The 15,480-nt window shown below is 50.8% G+C and overlaps 1 protein-coding gene across 15 annotated transcripts in view; it reads right to left on the bottom strand.

Moving 5' to 3' along the window:
* The window catches only part of CD34 (CD34 molecule), a 35,410-nt gene that overhangs the window by 13,012 nt on the left and 6,918 nt on the right, over nt 1-15,480 (bottom strand). For all 15 annotated transcript variants that reach the window (XM_054087677.1, XM_054087676.1, XM_054087675.1 and 12 more), the window contains exons 2-10: nt 15,022-15,156; nt 14,002-14,306; nt 13,814-13,891; nt 10,719-10,866; nt 10,405-10,445; nt 9,333-9,497; nt 3,060-7,551; nt 1,574-1,707; nt 1,042-1,151 (exon numbers count right to left, since the gene is read on the bottom strand). In XM_054087677.1, the coding sequence (XP_053943652.1) occupies nt 7,360-7,551; nt 9,333-9,497; nt 10,405-10,445; nt 10,719-10,866; nt 13,814-13,891; nt 14,002-14,306; nt 15,022-15,156 (1,064 nt within the window). In that variant the 3' untranslated portion in view covers nt 1,042-1,151; nt 1,574-1,707; nt 3,060-7,359. The remainder of the gene's footprint in view (nt 1-1,041; nt 1,152-1,573; nt 1,708-3,059; nt 7,552-9,332; nt 9,498-10,404; nt 10,446-10,718; nt 10,867-13,813; nt 13,892-14,001; nt 14,307-15,021; nt 15,157-15,480) is intronic.

The following is a 15,480-nucleotide window of genomic DNA, read 5'->3' on the forward strand; positions in this document are numbered from 1 at the left end:
TGCCATCCTTGTAACTGCATAATTTCCCTGTGCGATCCCAAACACGGCACATCCTCCCTGTCTAAGGGTTTCATCGCTGCAAAGCCTGCGGCTCACCCCAACCGGCACCCGCGCGTTCGCAGCACGATGGGTTACGCCAGGCTGCATCCTCGGCGTGGGGGTCCACGGGGTGCAGGTACCCCCCTCCCATCCAACGGCTGCTGGATCCAGGCAGGGGGGAGCCCAGGATGTGCAGGTATGAACTGGGGGGGGGGACACAAAGAGGCATTGGGAGCCTTGAGGGATGCTCAGCCGCACGGGGATGCTGCGCGGCCGCTCGCTCCAGCGTGCAGCGTTGCAGCCAAATGCCTCTTTGCCTTTGCGACGCAGCTCCTTCCCGCAGCCCAATGGAAATTCCCCAGTGCCGCCAGCTCCGGGGCCTCCAGAGCCCAGCAAACCTCCCTGCACCCGGGCGGGAGTTGGGGCGCTGCCATGGTTGTGCAGCGCTCGCACCGCTCCGAACCCCCCTGGGCTCTGGGGAAGGCGAATCTGGAGCAGAGAGGCCAGTGGGAGCCGAGCTGGGGCTGCACCTGCCCCTGGCAGCTCCCAGCCTTCGCCTCGCCCGCTGCGTCATCCCTCGCCTGTTATTTTTTCAGGCTCCCCTGCCCTCATTTGAATGGGCCCTGCCTGGCCAGCCTGGTAATCTGCCACTAAGTGGGACTGGCGATGAACGCGGCGATAAATTTAGAAAGAAATCTTTGTGTGGGTCAGAGGAAAAACACGGCGGCGAAGCGGCGCAGCTCGGTTTGATTTCCCTCTGCTCTCTGCCTGCGGAGCAGGATTTAACGCCTGGCGAAAGCAAAGGGGAGCCAGAGGCTTTATGAGCTGGCCTCGCTCTGCTGGACTGTGCCGGCTAAGGATGCTTTCCTATCAAAATCATCACTTTTAACCAATATGAGTATAAAAGGAGAGGGGAGGATCGTAGCCTGCGAGCGGCTGAGCGTCCCCGGCTCGGAGCACGACCTGACATTTCAGCCTGAGCCTCTTAAAGAGCAAGTTTACCTTCCTCGTGTCTTGTTTATATCCAGAAGTAGGGAAGGCAGCTTTCCTTAGCTCCATTTCCAGGCTCCTGCTTGCAGCGACATTTTTCCTCTGCAATTGCGTTTGTTCATCTGTTAAATTGTTTTTAAACAACAAGAAAAAAAAAATAATAGTATTAGTGGCGCAAAATCCCCCATGAAATCAAGGATCCGGCCCCACTTTCCGTACTAAAAGTTAGAACGCTGTGCAAAACTGTGTTATCGTTTGCTGGTGAATTATATTGTACCGAAAGGAAAAGAATTTTCTGAATGTATTTCCTTTAATAAGCTATTAAGACTTTGTACTGCTAATTAAACTATTAATTAGACGTCTTATCATTCCTAAACACGTTAGTGTGTTGCCAAAGCAGCAATAAACCTCCGGGGCAGGGAGAAGATAAGGAAAGAAGGAAGATGCAAACATGAAGATTAAAAAAAAATGACAAGAACCAGAAATAGCAAATAAATAATCAAGAGTTGGTGGAGTAATGTCTTTAATTTATTTGAGACCTCACCAGGAGCCCTGCGTTCAGTTCTGGAGTCCTCAGCACAGGAAGGACATGGAGCTGTGGGAGTGAGTCCAGAGGAGGCCACGGAGATGATCCGAGGGCTGGAGCATCCGTTGAGGTCCCTTCCAGACCAAACCATTCTATGATTGTAGGAATAATAATAATAAATAAAAAAAAAGATATGTAACTTGAAAAGATATTTCCTAGGCAGTGGCCCATGGGATATCTGTCTTACGCAAGACAAGAAGTGACGCGACTGTTTTCAGCCCTCCCTTTTCTACAGTTAGGGGGAGAAACTAGAATTAGTCTCTTTTTTTCCCCAACAACATAACTTTTCATTAGAAAACTAGCAGAAAACCTGTTCATGGTTTTTTTTTTCCTCCAGAAGAAGAACAATTTGCAACAGGAAAAATCTTAACCGAACGCAATTCCCACATCTGACTCCACAGCCGTCCTCTCTGAACCAACCCTCTTCCCCAGAAACTGCATCTCAGCCTTCCACATTCTTGTCACGCCTGGGATTTTAAGGTTAAAAAAGGAAAACATGAAGCCTCATGGTGCTTAGACTCTTTCTTTGCACACTATGAAGGCGTTTCCTCCTGCCCTTAAGAACAGACCCTGCAAACAGAGGACCAGCGCTGTGCATCAGCCCTGAGCTCCTTCTGCACAGTGTGTTGTGTTGGAGACCAGAGTCCTGGGTCATATGAATCAATGTTCATCCACGGCTCCATCTCAGGGTTTCCAACATCAGCGCATTAAAATGTTTTTAGATCCTAATTCATCAGCGTTTGCCTTTGACAGTTTATCTCCGGGGATAGATAATCTCATTTACGTCTGTTACTACAAATCAAAACACCAGCAAATTAAAAGGATCTGAGGGCTAAGATTAAAGACACAGAATTAAAACACCTGGGAAGTGTCTGTAATGCAAATAGTTGTAAATACAATTTTTTTCTGGAGGGTAAAAGCCCTACACAGATTCTGTTTCCTTTACTTTGGAAGCAAAGGTGGAAATACCACATTGGTGTAGACATTATAGACATGGGTGTTACGTGATGGTGGTTTCTTTTCTGTGGTTGAAAAAAGAGACAAAAGGAAATGAGTTTGAACATCGCCCTTTGCCAACAATGAAAGACATCTTTACAGCCATCTGATGATGACAGATTTCTTGGGTGACTCAAAACTGGTGCAACACAGGAATTCAGCAGGACTGGCCAGAAGAATCACAGGATCCTTTAGGTTGGAAAAGACTTTTTAAGATCATTGAGTTCAGCTGTAAACCTCACAGTACCAACTCCACCTTCTAACCCATGTCCCTAAGCACCACATCCACATGGCTTTTAAATCCCTGCAGGAACGAAGACTCCACCACCGCCCTGGGCAGCCTCTGCCTGTGCTTGATAACCCCTAATATCAGGCCTAAACCATCCCTGGCACAACTCGAGGCTGTTTCTCCTCATCTTATCACCTGGGAGAAGATCCCAGAACTCACCTCTTCTCCAGGAGCTGCAGAGAGTGATGAGGTCTCCCCTCAACCTCTTCTTCTCCAGAAGCTGGGGGCACCGCTGGTTCCCGGGCTCCGGTCGCAGGGACGTACCCTGGCTTCACCAGGTTCTTCTCCCTCAGCCACCTGCGGCGTTGCACCAGCCGTTATCAAAGCCTGCCCATGTTTCCACGCTCCTTTTGCTTGGATAGAAGCTCCCGCGTGGCCTTGCGGCAGATGGTGCACCAAATATTGTCAAACTCCCACCTGAGTTTCGCAGGATCAGGCATCGAACAAGCAGATGGGAACAGGATCGATGGGAAATTCACGTTAGAAATTTCATTTTAGATGTTCCCCACTCTTGGAATATGATCTTTGGAGCCCAGTGTAGGTATTACTTCTTTCTTAATTTCATGATATGAAGTTGTTCGCCTCTCGGCTGTATTGCTGCCCCCGGGGTGCTGCAGGGGACTGTGGTGGAGCACCACTCCTCTTCAGATGATGCTTCCAACTGGGCACCGTTACCCGAGTACCAGTTTCCTACTGGATAATGTATTAAATGTTTTAGCAGGGCACAGCCAGCAGATAGCAGCATTGTTATGTGTAATACAGCCTGGATGAGGAGCGAGAGCTTATGGATGAGAATCAAGGGCCAGGCTGGAGGAGAGAAGGCTCCGGGGAGACCTTAGAGCAGGTTCCAGTATGGAAAGGGGCTCCAGGAAAGCTGGGGAGGGGCTCTGGATCAGGGAGGGAAGGGAGAGGATGAGTGGGAATGGTTTTCAGCTGAAAGAGGGGAGATTGAGGTGAAATCTTGGGGAGAAATGTTTTGCTGTTCAGGTGGGGAGGCCCTGGCCCAGGTTGCCCAGAGCAGTGGTGGCTGCCCCATCCCTGGAGGGGTTCCAGGCCAGGTTGGATGGGGCTGGAGCCCCTGAGCCAGTGGAAAACTGATCCTGCTGCTGAGGGATCTCAGGCATTTGGGCAGCTCTTCCCAGTGCTAAGTCAATGAAAAAAGAAATCAACACCCAGCAAGCAGAAAGAGGAGAGACTTTTCTCTTACCTGGGATGTGCTGCTTGGCTGTGAAGGGCTTCTGGTGCTGCAGGGAAGGATTTTTTGCACCTGGGAGGGTTTTTGTTTATTTATCATCAAAGGGAGGGGAGATCCACAGAGGGACATAATTTAGGACTTAATTAAAACTCGTTTGCTGTGATTAGTTTCAGCAGTGTGCATTTCTCTCTCCTGGTGGTTCAGCTAGGAAGGTATTCCTTCATTTCTGAAAGAAGTCTCTGGTTTCAATGCACAGAGGGATTCGGGGGCTGCTTGGGTGGGTGAGCGTGAGACCACGAACCAGGCAAGAGCGGTTGCATCCGCCTTGGACCATGTTGATGGGAAAGCAGGCTGCTGTTGGAGCCTGGGATGGATTTAGCTCCCCAAAGGGGCCCAAAAGCAGCTGTGAGCTCGCAGGCTGCACACAGGATGGTGAGAGGAGGAGGCGGCTGCCCAGCAGACGGTGAGGCCGGCAAGGAAGGAATGCAAGGGGTTTGATAAGGAAAGAATAATAATAGTAACCTTTTCAGCTGGGCCGGTGCTGAGCCTGGCTCTGTTTACACACAGGCAAAAAACTTCCTGAGCTGGAAGTGCAGCCTTTTCCGCTGGCTCGGCACCGTCCCTGCTCGGCCACCGCTGCTTTCAGCATTTCCCTCAATCTGGATGTTTCAGGGAATGCTTTTGTTTTGCCAAAGCAGTTGACTGTAACTTTATTGTCTCTGCTTGGCTGTAGGACATACCCTGAGCTGTGAAAAACACACCTGACGTTTGATTAGATCTCCTACTTCTGATACAGCGACTAGTGCTGATTAGATAAACCCTTGCCAATGGAAAAAAAAGCCAACCCCGGCTCCCTTTCTTATCCTGCCCTGCAAATCGAGCCCCTGGGAGAGCTTCCCCTGCGCTCTGCAGCAGCCAGGGCTCTTGGGCGAGAAAGTCATTCCATTTTCCTGCATCTCTTCCCCTTGCAGCCAGGCTGTCAAGGTCAGAGCACCCTGAGCTACAACACAACTGGCAGTGGTGCTTTCTAGCTGTATTCGCTCCCCGCTGTGCCTCTGCCCATGAGCCCATGCCCAGGAAATGAGCATTAGGAAGGGCCGAGCATCCCAGAGAGCCTCCTGGCTGTGTTAGTAAAGATACCCAGCCCCAAACCTCCTGCTTTCGGTGCAGCTCGAGCATCTCTGCAAGAACAGGCAGTAAAGGATTGTTGAGCATCACCCTGTAAATCCTTTGAGGCAGGAACCAAAGCTGGTTCTCTCCTAGGGCAGAGCGAGTGAGCCTTCATCTTCATGTTCATCAGCATCTTCATCTTCTCATGCACTCCTGCTCTCAGGTCAGACCCTGCAACCGCTCCATGAGACCCGAATCTCATTTATTTATCCCAGAAGTAGCCGGGCATCTTAAACACCGGCAAATCAATCAAAGGAGGGTTAATAAAGTGATGTACGTCACTTGTCCTGCAAATGTGTTTGTTGAAAGACAGGGAAAATGCGTGCAGAACAAGCCCCAGCCTTTAGTCATTGCTGGGAAGCAACCTCGCGGCGAGGCGTTGTCCTTTTATCACGCTGGCACACGGTGCAGCCAGAGCCACGCGACCCACTGGGATAAACACTCTGTTCTTCCAAGGACACAGTGGAGAAACTGATTTTTAATAGTCGATTTTTTTTTTTTCAGTTGGGGTTATTTACAGTGAGATTCGGGAGAAGCAATTCAATAAACAAACAAACAAAACCTGAAATCTTTTAAACGGCGTGTACATGATTCTTGCACCCAAGAAATAGCCCCGATAATGTCGGACATCGCTCTCGTTTCTTTAAGCGCTGTACCAAAAAAAAACTGTCTCCCCCTCAGAAAAAGTTGCAATAAATTCACTGTCGAGAGGGTAGATCAGCTTCAAGGGCCATTTCGCTCCGGGACATGTTTTAATAGGCACGTTCGTGTTGATGGTTGGATTGGAAGATCTTACAGGTCCTTTCCAACATTAATGATTCTATGATTCTGTCCTTAGTTTGGATGTGGCAGTCACTGCTGGTGCCAGCAGAGATTGTGGTCTGCACCGCAGCCTCTCGTGGTCTTATACCATCAACACCAGTCTTGCACAACAGCTCCTTTGGCTCCCCAAAACCAGGCTGCACTCGCTCAGGACTGAGCTCAAACCTGCTCCTGGTCCCTGGATGTCATCAAGCTGCCCATAAACTCAGCCTCGGTGATGTGGCTCGCAGCACCGCTTGCCTTGGGTGCAGGATCAGTGCAGAGCTAGGTAGGACTTGCTTCTGCTGTTGGGATTTTGGTGTTGGCCTTCACTTACCATAGCGAAAACATTTGGTTTTATGGTTTTGCTGGTGCAGAGGGGGAAACATCTGAGGACAGAGCCAGGTCCAGCACTCATCTCACTGGGAGCCTTTTGGCATCTTTTATTCCCAAAGTCTTACCCTAAGCACCAGCCGTGAGGTGGGACTCATCTGCAGAGCCATCCACAGCCCTATCAAACGTTCTCCACCTCACTCAGGTGACTGCTGGCTCTGCCTTGTCGAATGCCATCGCCAGTCCCTGACGTGAAGAGACTGGGGAAGGCTTTTACCCTAAACCAACTACCTTTGTGCAGGTAGGATTGAAAACCAAACAAGTCTGAGATCTATTCACATTTCAGCCTTCGATCTCATGTGGAAAGTTTTACACAGATCTTCAGCAAATTCTGCTGGAGTGGAAAATACTAAAGAAGACCTAAAGCACAAGAAGGGGGATTAAATGCCTGACGTCCTTAAAAGAGGAAGAAATCCTGCACTTAAACCTAAAGATGAGATGAAAAACAACTCTGTTAAACAAAATTATCTGAAACCTGAGAGGTTTTTGTCACTGAAATCCCAATTTAACTATTTTAAGCAGCCTAACACACTGCGATCAAAAATCGTGGCTGTTTGGAGTCTGATTCAAAGCTTCTGTAGCTTCAGTCTGCCTCTGCTTCAAAGCCGTTCGGGGCTAAGGGCACTTGCTTTTCTCGTTATGTTCCTCCAACAACAAAAGCAGAGGACAGCTGGGAGAAAGTGTCTTGTGTGGTCAGGTAGGAGGAGGCAGAGAAGCAGGTCTTCGGCAGCTCTGGAGCTTCGTGTGCTTTAGGCTGATTTTTGAAGTCCTTCACAGAAATGATAATAGAGAAGAAAGAAAAGGTCTGCAATTCCCTAACTGTCCATGGAAAACTCTCACCCTCCCTGTTCTCTCTGCTCCCCTCTTGGTTGACGCGAAAGATGTTCTTCTCTGCCCGGTTCACATTTCGGTGTCGGCTGGGCTGTGCTGCCTGGCTGAGTGGCCGTTTTGGGAGGACGCTTGGCCAGTGCCGTTCTCCTGAGTTCCGCCGTTGAGGTTCGGCTTCTCCTGCAGCTCGGCTTGCTCTTGGGCGGGCATCATCAGCATCGTGTTTCCCTGGCTACCGTTATCCGTGTAATACGGGTCTTCAGCCTAAACAGGTACATAAATAACAGAGGCAGAGTTAGGGAAGGGAAAGGGCTGACAGCAACAGGCTTTGATTGCAGGCAGCGGCTTGGCCGGCTGCCCACGCTTCCTGGACAGGAGGGACAAACAACTGCAGGCATGGGAACCTGCTCCCACTGGAGAGAAGGGGGACAGAGTGCCTGAACCCTGCCGCGGCAAGGAGAGGGAAGGAAACCAGCCAGGAACTGCACATTTTTTTTCTCCTGGACCTGAAAAGAGAAGCCGTCAGGTTTCGTTGTTTTCTCATAACCGGGTTTTGGAGCCAGTTCTGCCTCAGGTTTGCCAAACTACGCCATGACAAACCACCAGTGCTTTCCACTTTGGCCAAGAAAGAATCACCGTGGAATGAAAGCTATGGAAATTACCTGTTTTATTTTCCCATTCCTCCTTTCTTTCAGCCTGTAAAGGCTCACAGAAAGGGGCTAGCAGAAGGGCACGACTGCACTCCAGCAAGCGCAAAGCTGCCTGGCTCGCTAGGGCGATTGCTGTGAGGAGCAGATGCCTCTGGAGGACCCAGAGCAGTAGCAGAGCTGCCTCCCTCCCCCACCACAATAACTCCCATGTGTCAGACCATGGCAGGTCAGATAGCAATGCAACAGATGCTGGTGGAGATCTCCAGCCCATAGCAGATATGACAGCGGGGAGGAAGGTGCAGCCCCACTCCCTGCTTGCCCAGTGGCATCCAACAGTTCAGCAGGGTGCTGAGCTTCCCACCTGCCCCATAATTTCCTTAATTCCTCGTCTCTTCTCCAGGCAGAGTGAACTCAGCTCATGAGCATCACTCGACCTCTTTGCTGGACACATCTCACCCAGAAACTGGATTGATGCAACCATGCATTTGCATGGGCAGCTCTCAACCACACACATTTGTTGGTTTTCACTTACTGCCAGCGTTCAGGAGATGGAACCTGCAGGCAGAGGGCTCGACAGCCAAGCTGCAGCCTCCCTGCCTCTGACACACACACTTCACTTCCCATCTGCACATTTTGAGAGGATCCTTTCTGGCAATCATAGAATCATGGAATGGTTTGGGTTGAAAGCGACCATGAAGGTCATCCAGTCCAAACCACCTGCAGTGAGCAAGGACATGTTCAACCAGATCAAGCTGTGCAGGGGCCCCATCCAACCTGACTTTGAAATGGAACAACCTGATGGCTTCCTGGGACATAACAGTCTGAGTACCCACGGGCAGAGATGGGGGAGAAGCACGGCCCGTCCTCACTTACAGAGGGCTCAGGTCCCTAGAAGTCATTGGTAGGGCAGGGTCCTCAGTGGCCAGCCTGAGGGAAAGGGGAAATTGGAAATAGGGAATTTCTCTCTCTTTCTTTCTTGGAATATTTTATTACTATCGCTTGTTAAGTGAGGGAGAAACAGCCTTTATTACAGCACCAGTACGAGGCAGACAGATAACTCAAACGCACTGAATGGAAAGTTAAAGACTGTTGTGTTTAATGACAAATTCATAAGGTTTCGGTGTCTCTGGAGGGGTCTTGGCTGGCTGAGCTCTTACTGCTGAGCAAAAATAAGTGTTAGACCTGCAGGTACGAATGAGAAACGGGGAGGGTGGGGGAGGTTCCCGCAGGAGCAACCAGGTAAGAGTTAATTCTAGAAGGCAAGAGAGGTTTCCCTTCACCCCATATAGTCTGGCCTTGCTGCTCCAGCCCTCAATCACAATGCTCCATGACCTGGGACCCCCCACCGCTCCGAGCTCCTCTCTACCGGCTGTTCTGCCATCGGTAAGCACTAACCAGCCTCTCTCCCGCGGGGCTCCAGCTCCGCCGCTTCATCAGGAAGTATCCAGCCAAGCCCAGGAACGCCAGCACAAGCCCAGACGTGACCAAGGCGATCAGGGTCTTCTGAGAAAAGTCCTGGTGGCTCCTCACGCTCCCCCGTTTAAGGGATTTTATTCCAAACTGGAAAAAAACAAACCACCAAAGATAGGCAGGAGCTCGATAAACAGGAAACCTGTGCACCTGCTGAACAGGCACCAGGCTTCAAACAATGCTGCTCTTCACCTTCTTGTTAAGCTTCACGTAAACAAAGCTGAGCCTTGTGCTTGCCCTGGGAGCTCTCACATAGAATCATACAATGGTTTGGGTTGGAAAGAACCTTAAAGATCATCAAGTACCCCCTCCTTCCATGGGCAGGGACACCTCCCACTGGGTCAGGGGCTCCAAGCCCCATCCAACCTGGCCTGGAACCCCTCCAGGGATGGGGCAGCCACCACTGCTCTGGGCACCCTGGGCCAGGGCCTCCCCACCCTCACAGGAAAACATTTATTCTCTATTTCTTCCTAAGACCTCATCCTGTTGGTCTCATTTCCAGCCCAGCATCTTCCAGGTTCATTTTCTCCTCCGGACAAGCACGCTCAGGCCCTGACATCTGGAGGCCAAGAGGACACTGGGCACTGCGGTTGCAGCTCTGTTGGCTGCCACGGATCCAGGCACCGGGAGCTCAGCTTTGCAAGCTGATGGCAACCTCGCTGGAGTCTTGAGAGGAGGAATTAATTAATGTCAGTGTGGTACCTTGAAGAATTGGAGTCCCAATTACATCCTAAGAGTTATTGTTGGGATCAAGTCCTTTTTAAAGAAAATATTACTGGTTTTTATAGTAACTGAAGCATTTTTGCCTCTGGTGGCTGTGTTAGTGCTCTCACAGTGCACCACTGCCTCGATAGTTGTTGGCTCCAACCACCTCACGTGCCCACACTCAGCAAATACCTCTGCGATGGAGACAGGTTCACGCCTCAGCCCTCTGCCCCATCCTTGAATTTCCTTTCTCTGACCATTTTTTCCAGCTGAATTTGCTCATGGAATTTACCTTTTCCCAGTGAGACTCCTGGAGCATATCAGTAGCAGGATCTGCAAGGTACAAACCAGAAGCAGCACATTACATAGAGGGTCACGCTGCCGCTGATGCCAGCATTGAAGAGCCTGGTCATTGCTGAGCTCCTTCGGTGCTCTGGAGGCAATGCCACGGCAACGTGGATCTCGCAAGACCCCAGAACAGCAGTAGGTGCAGACGGAAGTCTCCTCCCAGGATTGTGTCCTACAGCTTCTCCCCTCTCCCACTGCCCACTTCAAGGTCATTATCTAACAGCACCGATGACAGCCAAAGGAATGAGCTCAACTGACCTCTCTCACCGACGAGGATGAGGAGCATACAGTCTCGGTCCACCTCCGATTTGGCGAGTTTGATCTGGCAGGGGGAGGGAACGGGGTGGGCGCTCTCTTCACATATCGCACTCCATAAATCCGACCCCTTCATCTCTAAAAATTGTTTCTGCAAAGGTTCCAATGAAACAACCATTGAACCATCCCAACCGACTCTTTCTCCATTCCAGCTATGCTGGTGGTGATGTGCGTTCATCCTTTATGTTTTGGGGCTATCTGTGGTGTTCAAAGCTGAGTAGAAGAAACCACAAGGGACAAACAACCCCGAGCTGAGTGTCAGACCTTCACCTCCCACTCCACCGCCACTTTGAGCCCCAAAAGAGAACACTTAGAGAATGGAGAACCTTATTTCTTGTTCCTTAAGGAGAATAAAAGGAACAAAGATACCGTTAGCACCTCTTGCAAATGGCATTTAAACAAAACCGAATTTAGGATCTGAATTGCACGGCAAGTCTCACCAATTTTTGGACTGAAGCAGCCTCCTGAAGAGCACTATTGTTTCAGAGTCCCAGGCAGGGGCTGGGAAAGGAGGGAAATAACAAAGAGGCATTGAGCCTTCCTGTTTAGGAAATGTCTTCAATGTTTTTGCTAGGTTGCTGATCAAAGGCTAGGCAAAAAAATACAGATTTCTCACATTTTAGAGCTGAGCGGACTCTTGGGTGGAAGAGGAAGAGGAGTGAGAGGCTGCAGCCTTTCCCTTCTGCGGGCCAATTTCTGCATGAGACAGGATAGGCTTTCTCCTTGGGTCTATTTTCAGCCACAGCCAGGCCTGGAGGCAGAGCCCACATGGGCTAAAAGACATTATTGTCTTCCCTAACATCCTTCCAGCTCAGGACATCATAGAACTATGGAATGGTTTAGGTCAGAAAGGATCTTAAAGACCATCCAGTCCCACCCCTGCCATGAGCAGGGATACCTCCCACTGGCTCAGGGGCTCCAAGCCCCATCCAACCTGGCCTGGAACCCCTCCAGGGATGGGGCAGCCACCACTGCTCTGGGCAACCTGGGCCAGGGCCTCCCCACCCTCGTTGTGAGGAATTTCTTCCTGATGTCCAATCTAAAAATTCCTCCTTCCAATTTAAAGCCACCCCCCTCATCTGATCACTCCATGGCCTTGCAAAAGTCCCTCCCCAGCTTTCCTGGAGTCCCTTTCAGCACTGGAAGCTGCTCTAAGGTCTCCTTGGACCCTTCTCTTCTCCAGGCTGAACAACCCCAGCTCTCTCAGCCTGTCCTCGTATGGGAGGTTCTCCAGCCCTTTGATCACCTTTCTAGCCCCCTCTGGACCTGTTCCAACAGGCCCATAACCTTCTTATGTTGGGGATTCCAGAACTGGACCCAGGACTCCAGATGGGGTCTGACAAGAACAGAGTAGAGGGGCAGAATCCCCTCTCTCTCCTGGCTGGTCAGAGTTCATCTGAGCTGTGGCCGTGCCCACTCCTTAACACAGAGATCAGCTCCAGCTGTGTCCTCCAGCCCAGGAGGTACCCACCTGGGGCTGCAAAAGTGGACCAAACCCTCTTGTCTTGCTTGTGGTGCAGCTTTGTGCAGAGCCAGGCAGCTCAGTGCTGTCCTTGCCATAGAATTGCCTCACTATTGTGCTCGGATCGCCACATCCTCTTAGCATACAAAAATGCAGGAACTTATCCATGGGAGAATAACAAACAAATCATTTTCAGCTGTTTCTATAGAGCTTGGCTTGGGGTGAGAAAGGCCAAGATGGAACAAGAGACCCAAGTGTGTATTTTCCTTTCTCTGCTGTGGAAAGAACTCATCGGAGTGTCAGAATTTCCCTTTGCAATTAGCGGCGCTGGGTGCCAGCGTATTGCTCATTTGCTTTGCGAAAGGCCAGCAGGAAAGCGAGATGCAGAACGGTCCCTCCTATCTGCTCTCCTCGTAGATGCTCTTATCTGGTTCCCAGGTTTGGTGGCTGCTGAGCCTGGGCTGGTTTTTCCCCACTCAGTGATTGGGGGAGGTGGAGGCATGGGAAAGGTCTGCTGTGGGGTGAAAGCTCCAGAAAAACCACAGTTGGAAGTGGGGTGGTTTGACATGAAGGGAGGATCAAGAGGAGGAGCAAATAGATATGATATTCTATATACCCGATACGCACCCATTTATTACGTGCAGTTACGCAACACACACATAATGCATATAAACCCTGTGCTGGTGCCCACTAGATGGCTCCTGTGACCAGAATCCCTCTCTCCCAGAGGAGTTTGCATGGGAATTCTTGCTAAAGTGCAGTCCCTGTAAACAGGAGCAAGTCTAAATGCCATTTAATCACCAGTTTGCAGAGAAAAGCCAAGCAAGAACTCACTCCTCCGAAGTGGTGGCAGCGTGACTGACCAGCAGAAATAAAATTAATCATTGCGATTTTATATCTAGGGCATTTCCAAGCCTGCTGCTCCAAAAGATCCAGCACCAGCTGCCTTCTGTTCCAGGCTGCACCTCCTGTGTAAAGGGTTTCTTTCATCCCACCCATCAAAGTGTCTCAGCTGGACCCTCTCCTGGTTTCACAAATGCTTCATTTTTGGTGCACGAGGCCAAGGGCAGTTACAGAGAGCCTGGGCTTTCCTTAGGAGTCAGTGCAGATGGGGACACTGATCTGCTCCCCGTGCTCCTTCAAATGCCTTGTTTTCTTTCCTAGGGCAGTTGGCAAGACTAAAAAGGCAATCGCCTCCCAACAGGGAAGAGGAAGAATTAAAACAAAGGGAATTTCCAGTTAAACGTGGCAGGAGACACTTCAGAAGCTAAACCGGCCCCTGAGTATAAGCATGAAAAAAGAGGTTTTATGTAACCAGGAGGCTGTATTTCTCCTGGAACTGCTGTGATTGCTCCTTTGGGATCCTCCTGGGAGTGCTGTGATCATCCCCACATCTGCCAACTTGGCTCAAGATATCTCTGTGCCCCTCAATGTGAGCTCCTACCCCAAACTGACCCCCCAGGTACAGTGCGTGACCCCATTGCTGTGAGCCTGAGTGCACGCCAGGAACCCGCCCACGATTGCTGATTTGCAGCCCCCTCCTCCTGCATGTTCCCCCCTCAAAGACACAACTCACGCAAGTGTTGGACTCATTGAGCTGCAAGCAGATGGCTCCGGTGTCGCTCACTTCTTTGACGTTGTGGCATGTGATGGGCTGGAAGGGAAAAAGCCACAGTGCTGGTATCAGTGAACTGTCTGGGGTCTGGGAGGCAAGTCCAGTCTCCCTGTGGTCCCACAGCCCATGGAGCCAAGATGTAGCCTCACCTTCGGGCTGTCCCTGCCTTTGTCCAGCGGCGTGGTGGCAATTGAGGTGGGACGATGCCCCGAGGTGACAGGAGAGCTCGTCGGAGCCGGTGTGGATCTCAGGGTTTCTGCCATCGTGTTGGGTTGTGTCACTGGGCTCTCACTTGTGGAGACCCCTTGACTCGTGGTGTTGGGCTCCGAGGGGGTGCCCAGCAGCAGCGTGGGAGCTTGGCTGGGCTGCGTCCTGGCTTGGCTGGACTGCGGGCTCGTCCGCTCGCTGCCGAGCCCCAGCAAGGTGGGACTGGCTGCCAGGGACACGGCTGCGGCTTCCGTTTTGAAGAAATGCAATGAAAAGGATACATGAAAAAGCTTCAGTTCTCTAAAATCAGCGCGTGGCATTGCGATGACTGAAGTACAATATTGATTTGTCATAGCCAGCGGTACCAGAACGTGTTATTGGCGGTATAAGAAATGCACATTAGCCTTGCTTCAGTTACCTAATTGTTACACGAGCTCTGTAATCTGTTTACAATGGGCTAATTCCCTGAGCGCCGCTGCAAGGATGCCATGGCCCGACCTCCTCTGCATCTCCCTCGTCTTCCCCCTGACCTGGAGTCTTCATAAAGATGTACTGATTTCAAACAGCATAAGAGAAAGGCACTGTACACCTGTGTAAAGACCCCTGCTTCAAAGCCCTTCAGAGCTTTGGCCTCTGAGCAGAAAGGCTGGTAGACCTCTTAGGGGGAGCAACCGTTGGGCCCCCGTAAAGAGGTTTGTGGAGGTAAAAGATTAATGAGCACTTTGTCCCATCGTCTCTTGGCTGTTTTGAAAAAGATGAGCCTAAGCTGCCCGTCCCGCACCCAGTACTGTTAGGTTGCCCTAGGTGGGACTTTTTTGGGCAGGATTAAAGCTTTTGACCCTACCATCAGGCTCTTTTTTGAGAGCTCAACCCATGAACTGGTTTCTTAGGGCAAGCTTGTGCACCTAATAAATCTGATTATTACAGCAAGTGCTACCAGAAATCAGAGGGGAGACAATTACCGGATGTTTCTGGTGTCGGCTTGGCACTGCTGGGGGCTGCAGGGTCTCCGGTGGCTTCCACGCTGCTGGTGCCTTTGGTCGCCGCATCCGTGGCTGACAGCACGGAGTTGGTTGTTGAGGTCCCAGCAGCTTTGCCTGGAAGCACAGAAATACATTATTGGCTGCCGTCCTCCCAACCTTCAGCCCCTGCCTGACCCAAAGGGTCCCCATGGGCAAGGAGGTGGTAGATGCTTTCACAAATTCACTTTATTCTTGCCCCAAACTGTCACGGTGCTGCAGAATTTATACGGGAGAAGCTCAGAAATCAAACATTGTGTTTGGGTGAGCCCCGGATTTTGGGGCAGTTCTTGGAGCGGTGCTGGAGGAGGACAGGCTCATTTATGCCCTCATCCTGCCCCATCCTTGGGCTCACCAAGGCATGCACGAAGCTCTGCACAAAGATGGATTTCAGAATGGTTC

Source organism: Cuculus canorus, chromosome 24, assembly GCF_017976375.1.
Source record: "Cuculus canorus isolate bCucCan1 chromosome 24, bCucCan1.pri, whole genome shotgun sequence".
NCBI lineage: Eukaryota > Metazoa > Chordata > Aves > Cuculiformes > Cuculidae > Cuculus > Cuculus canorus.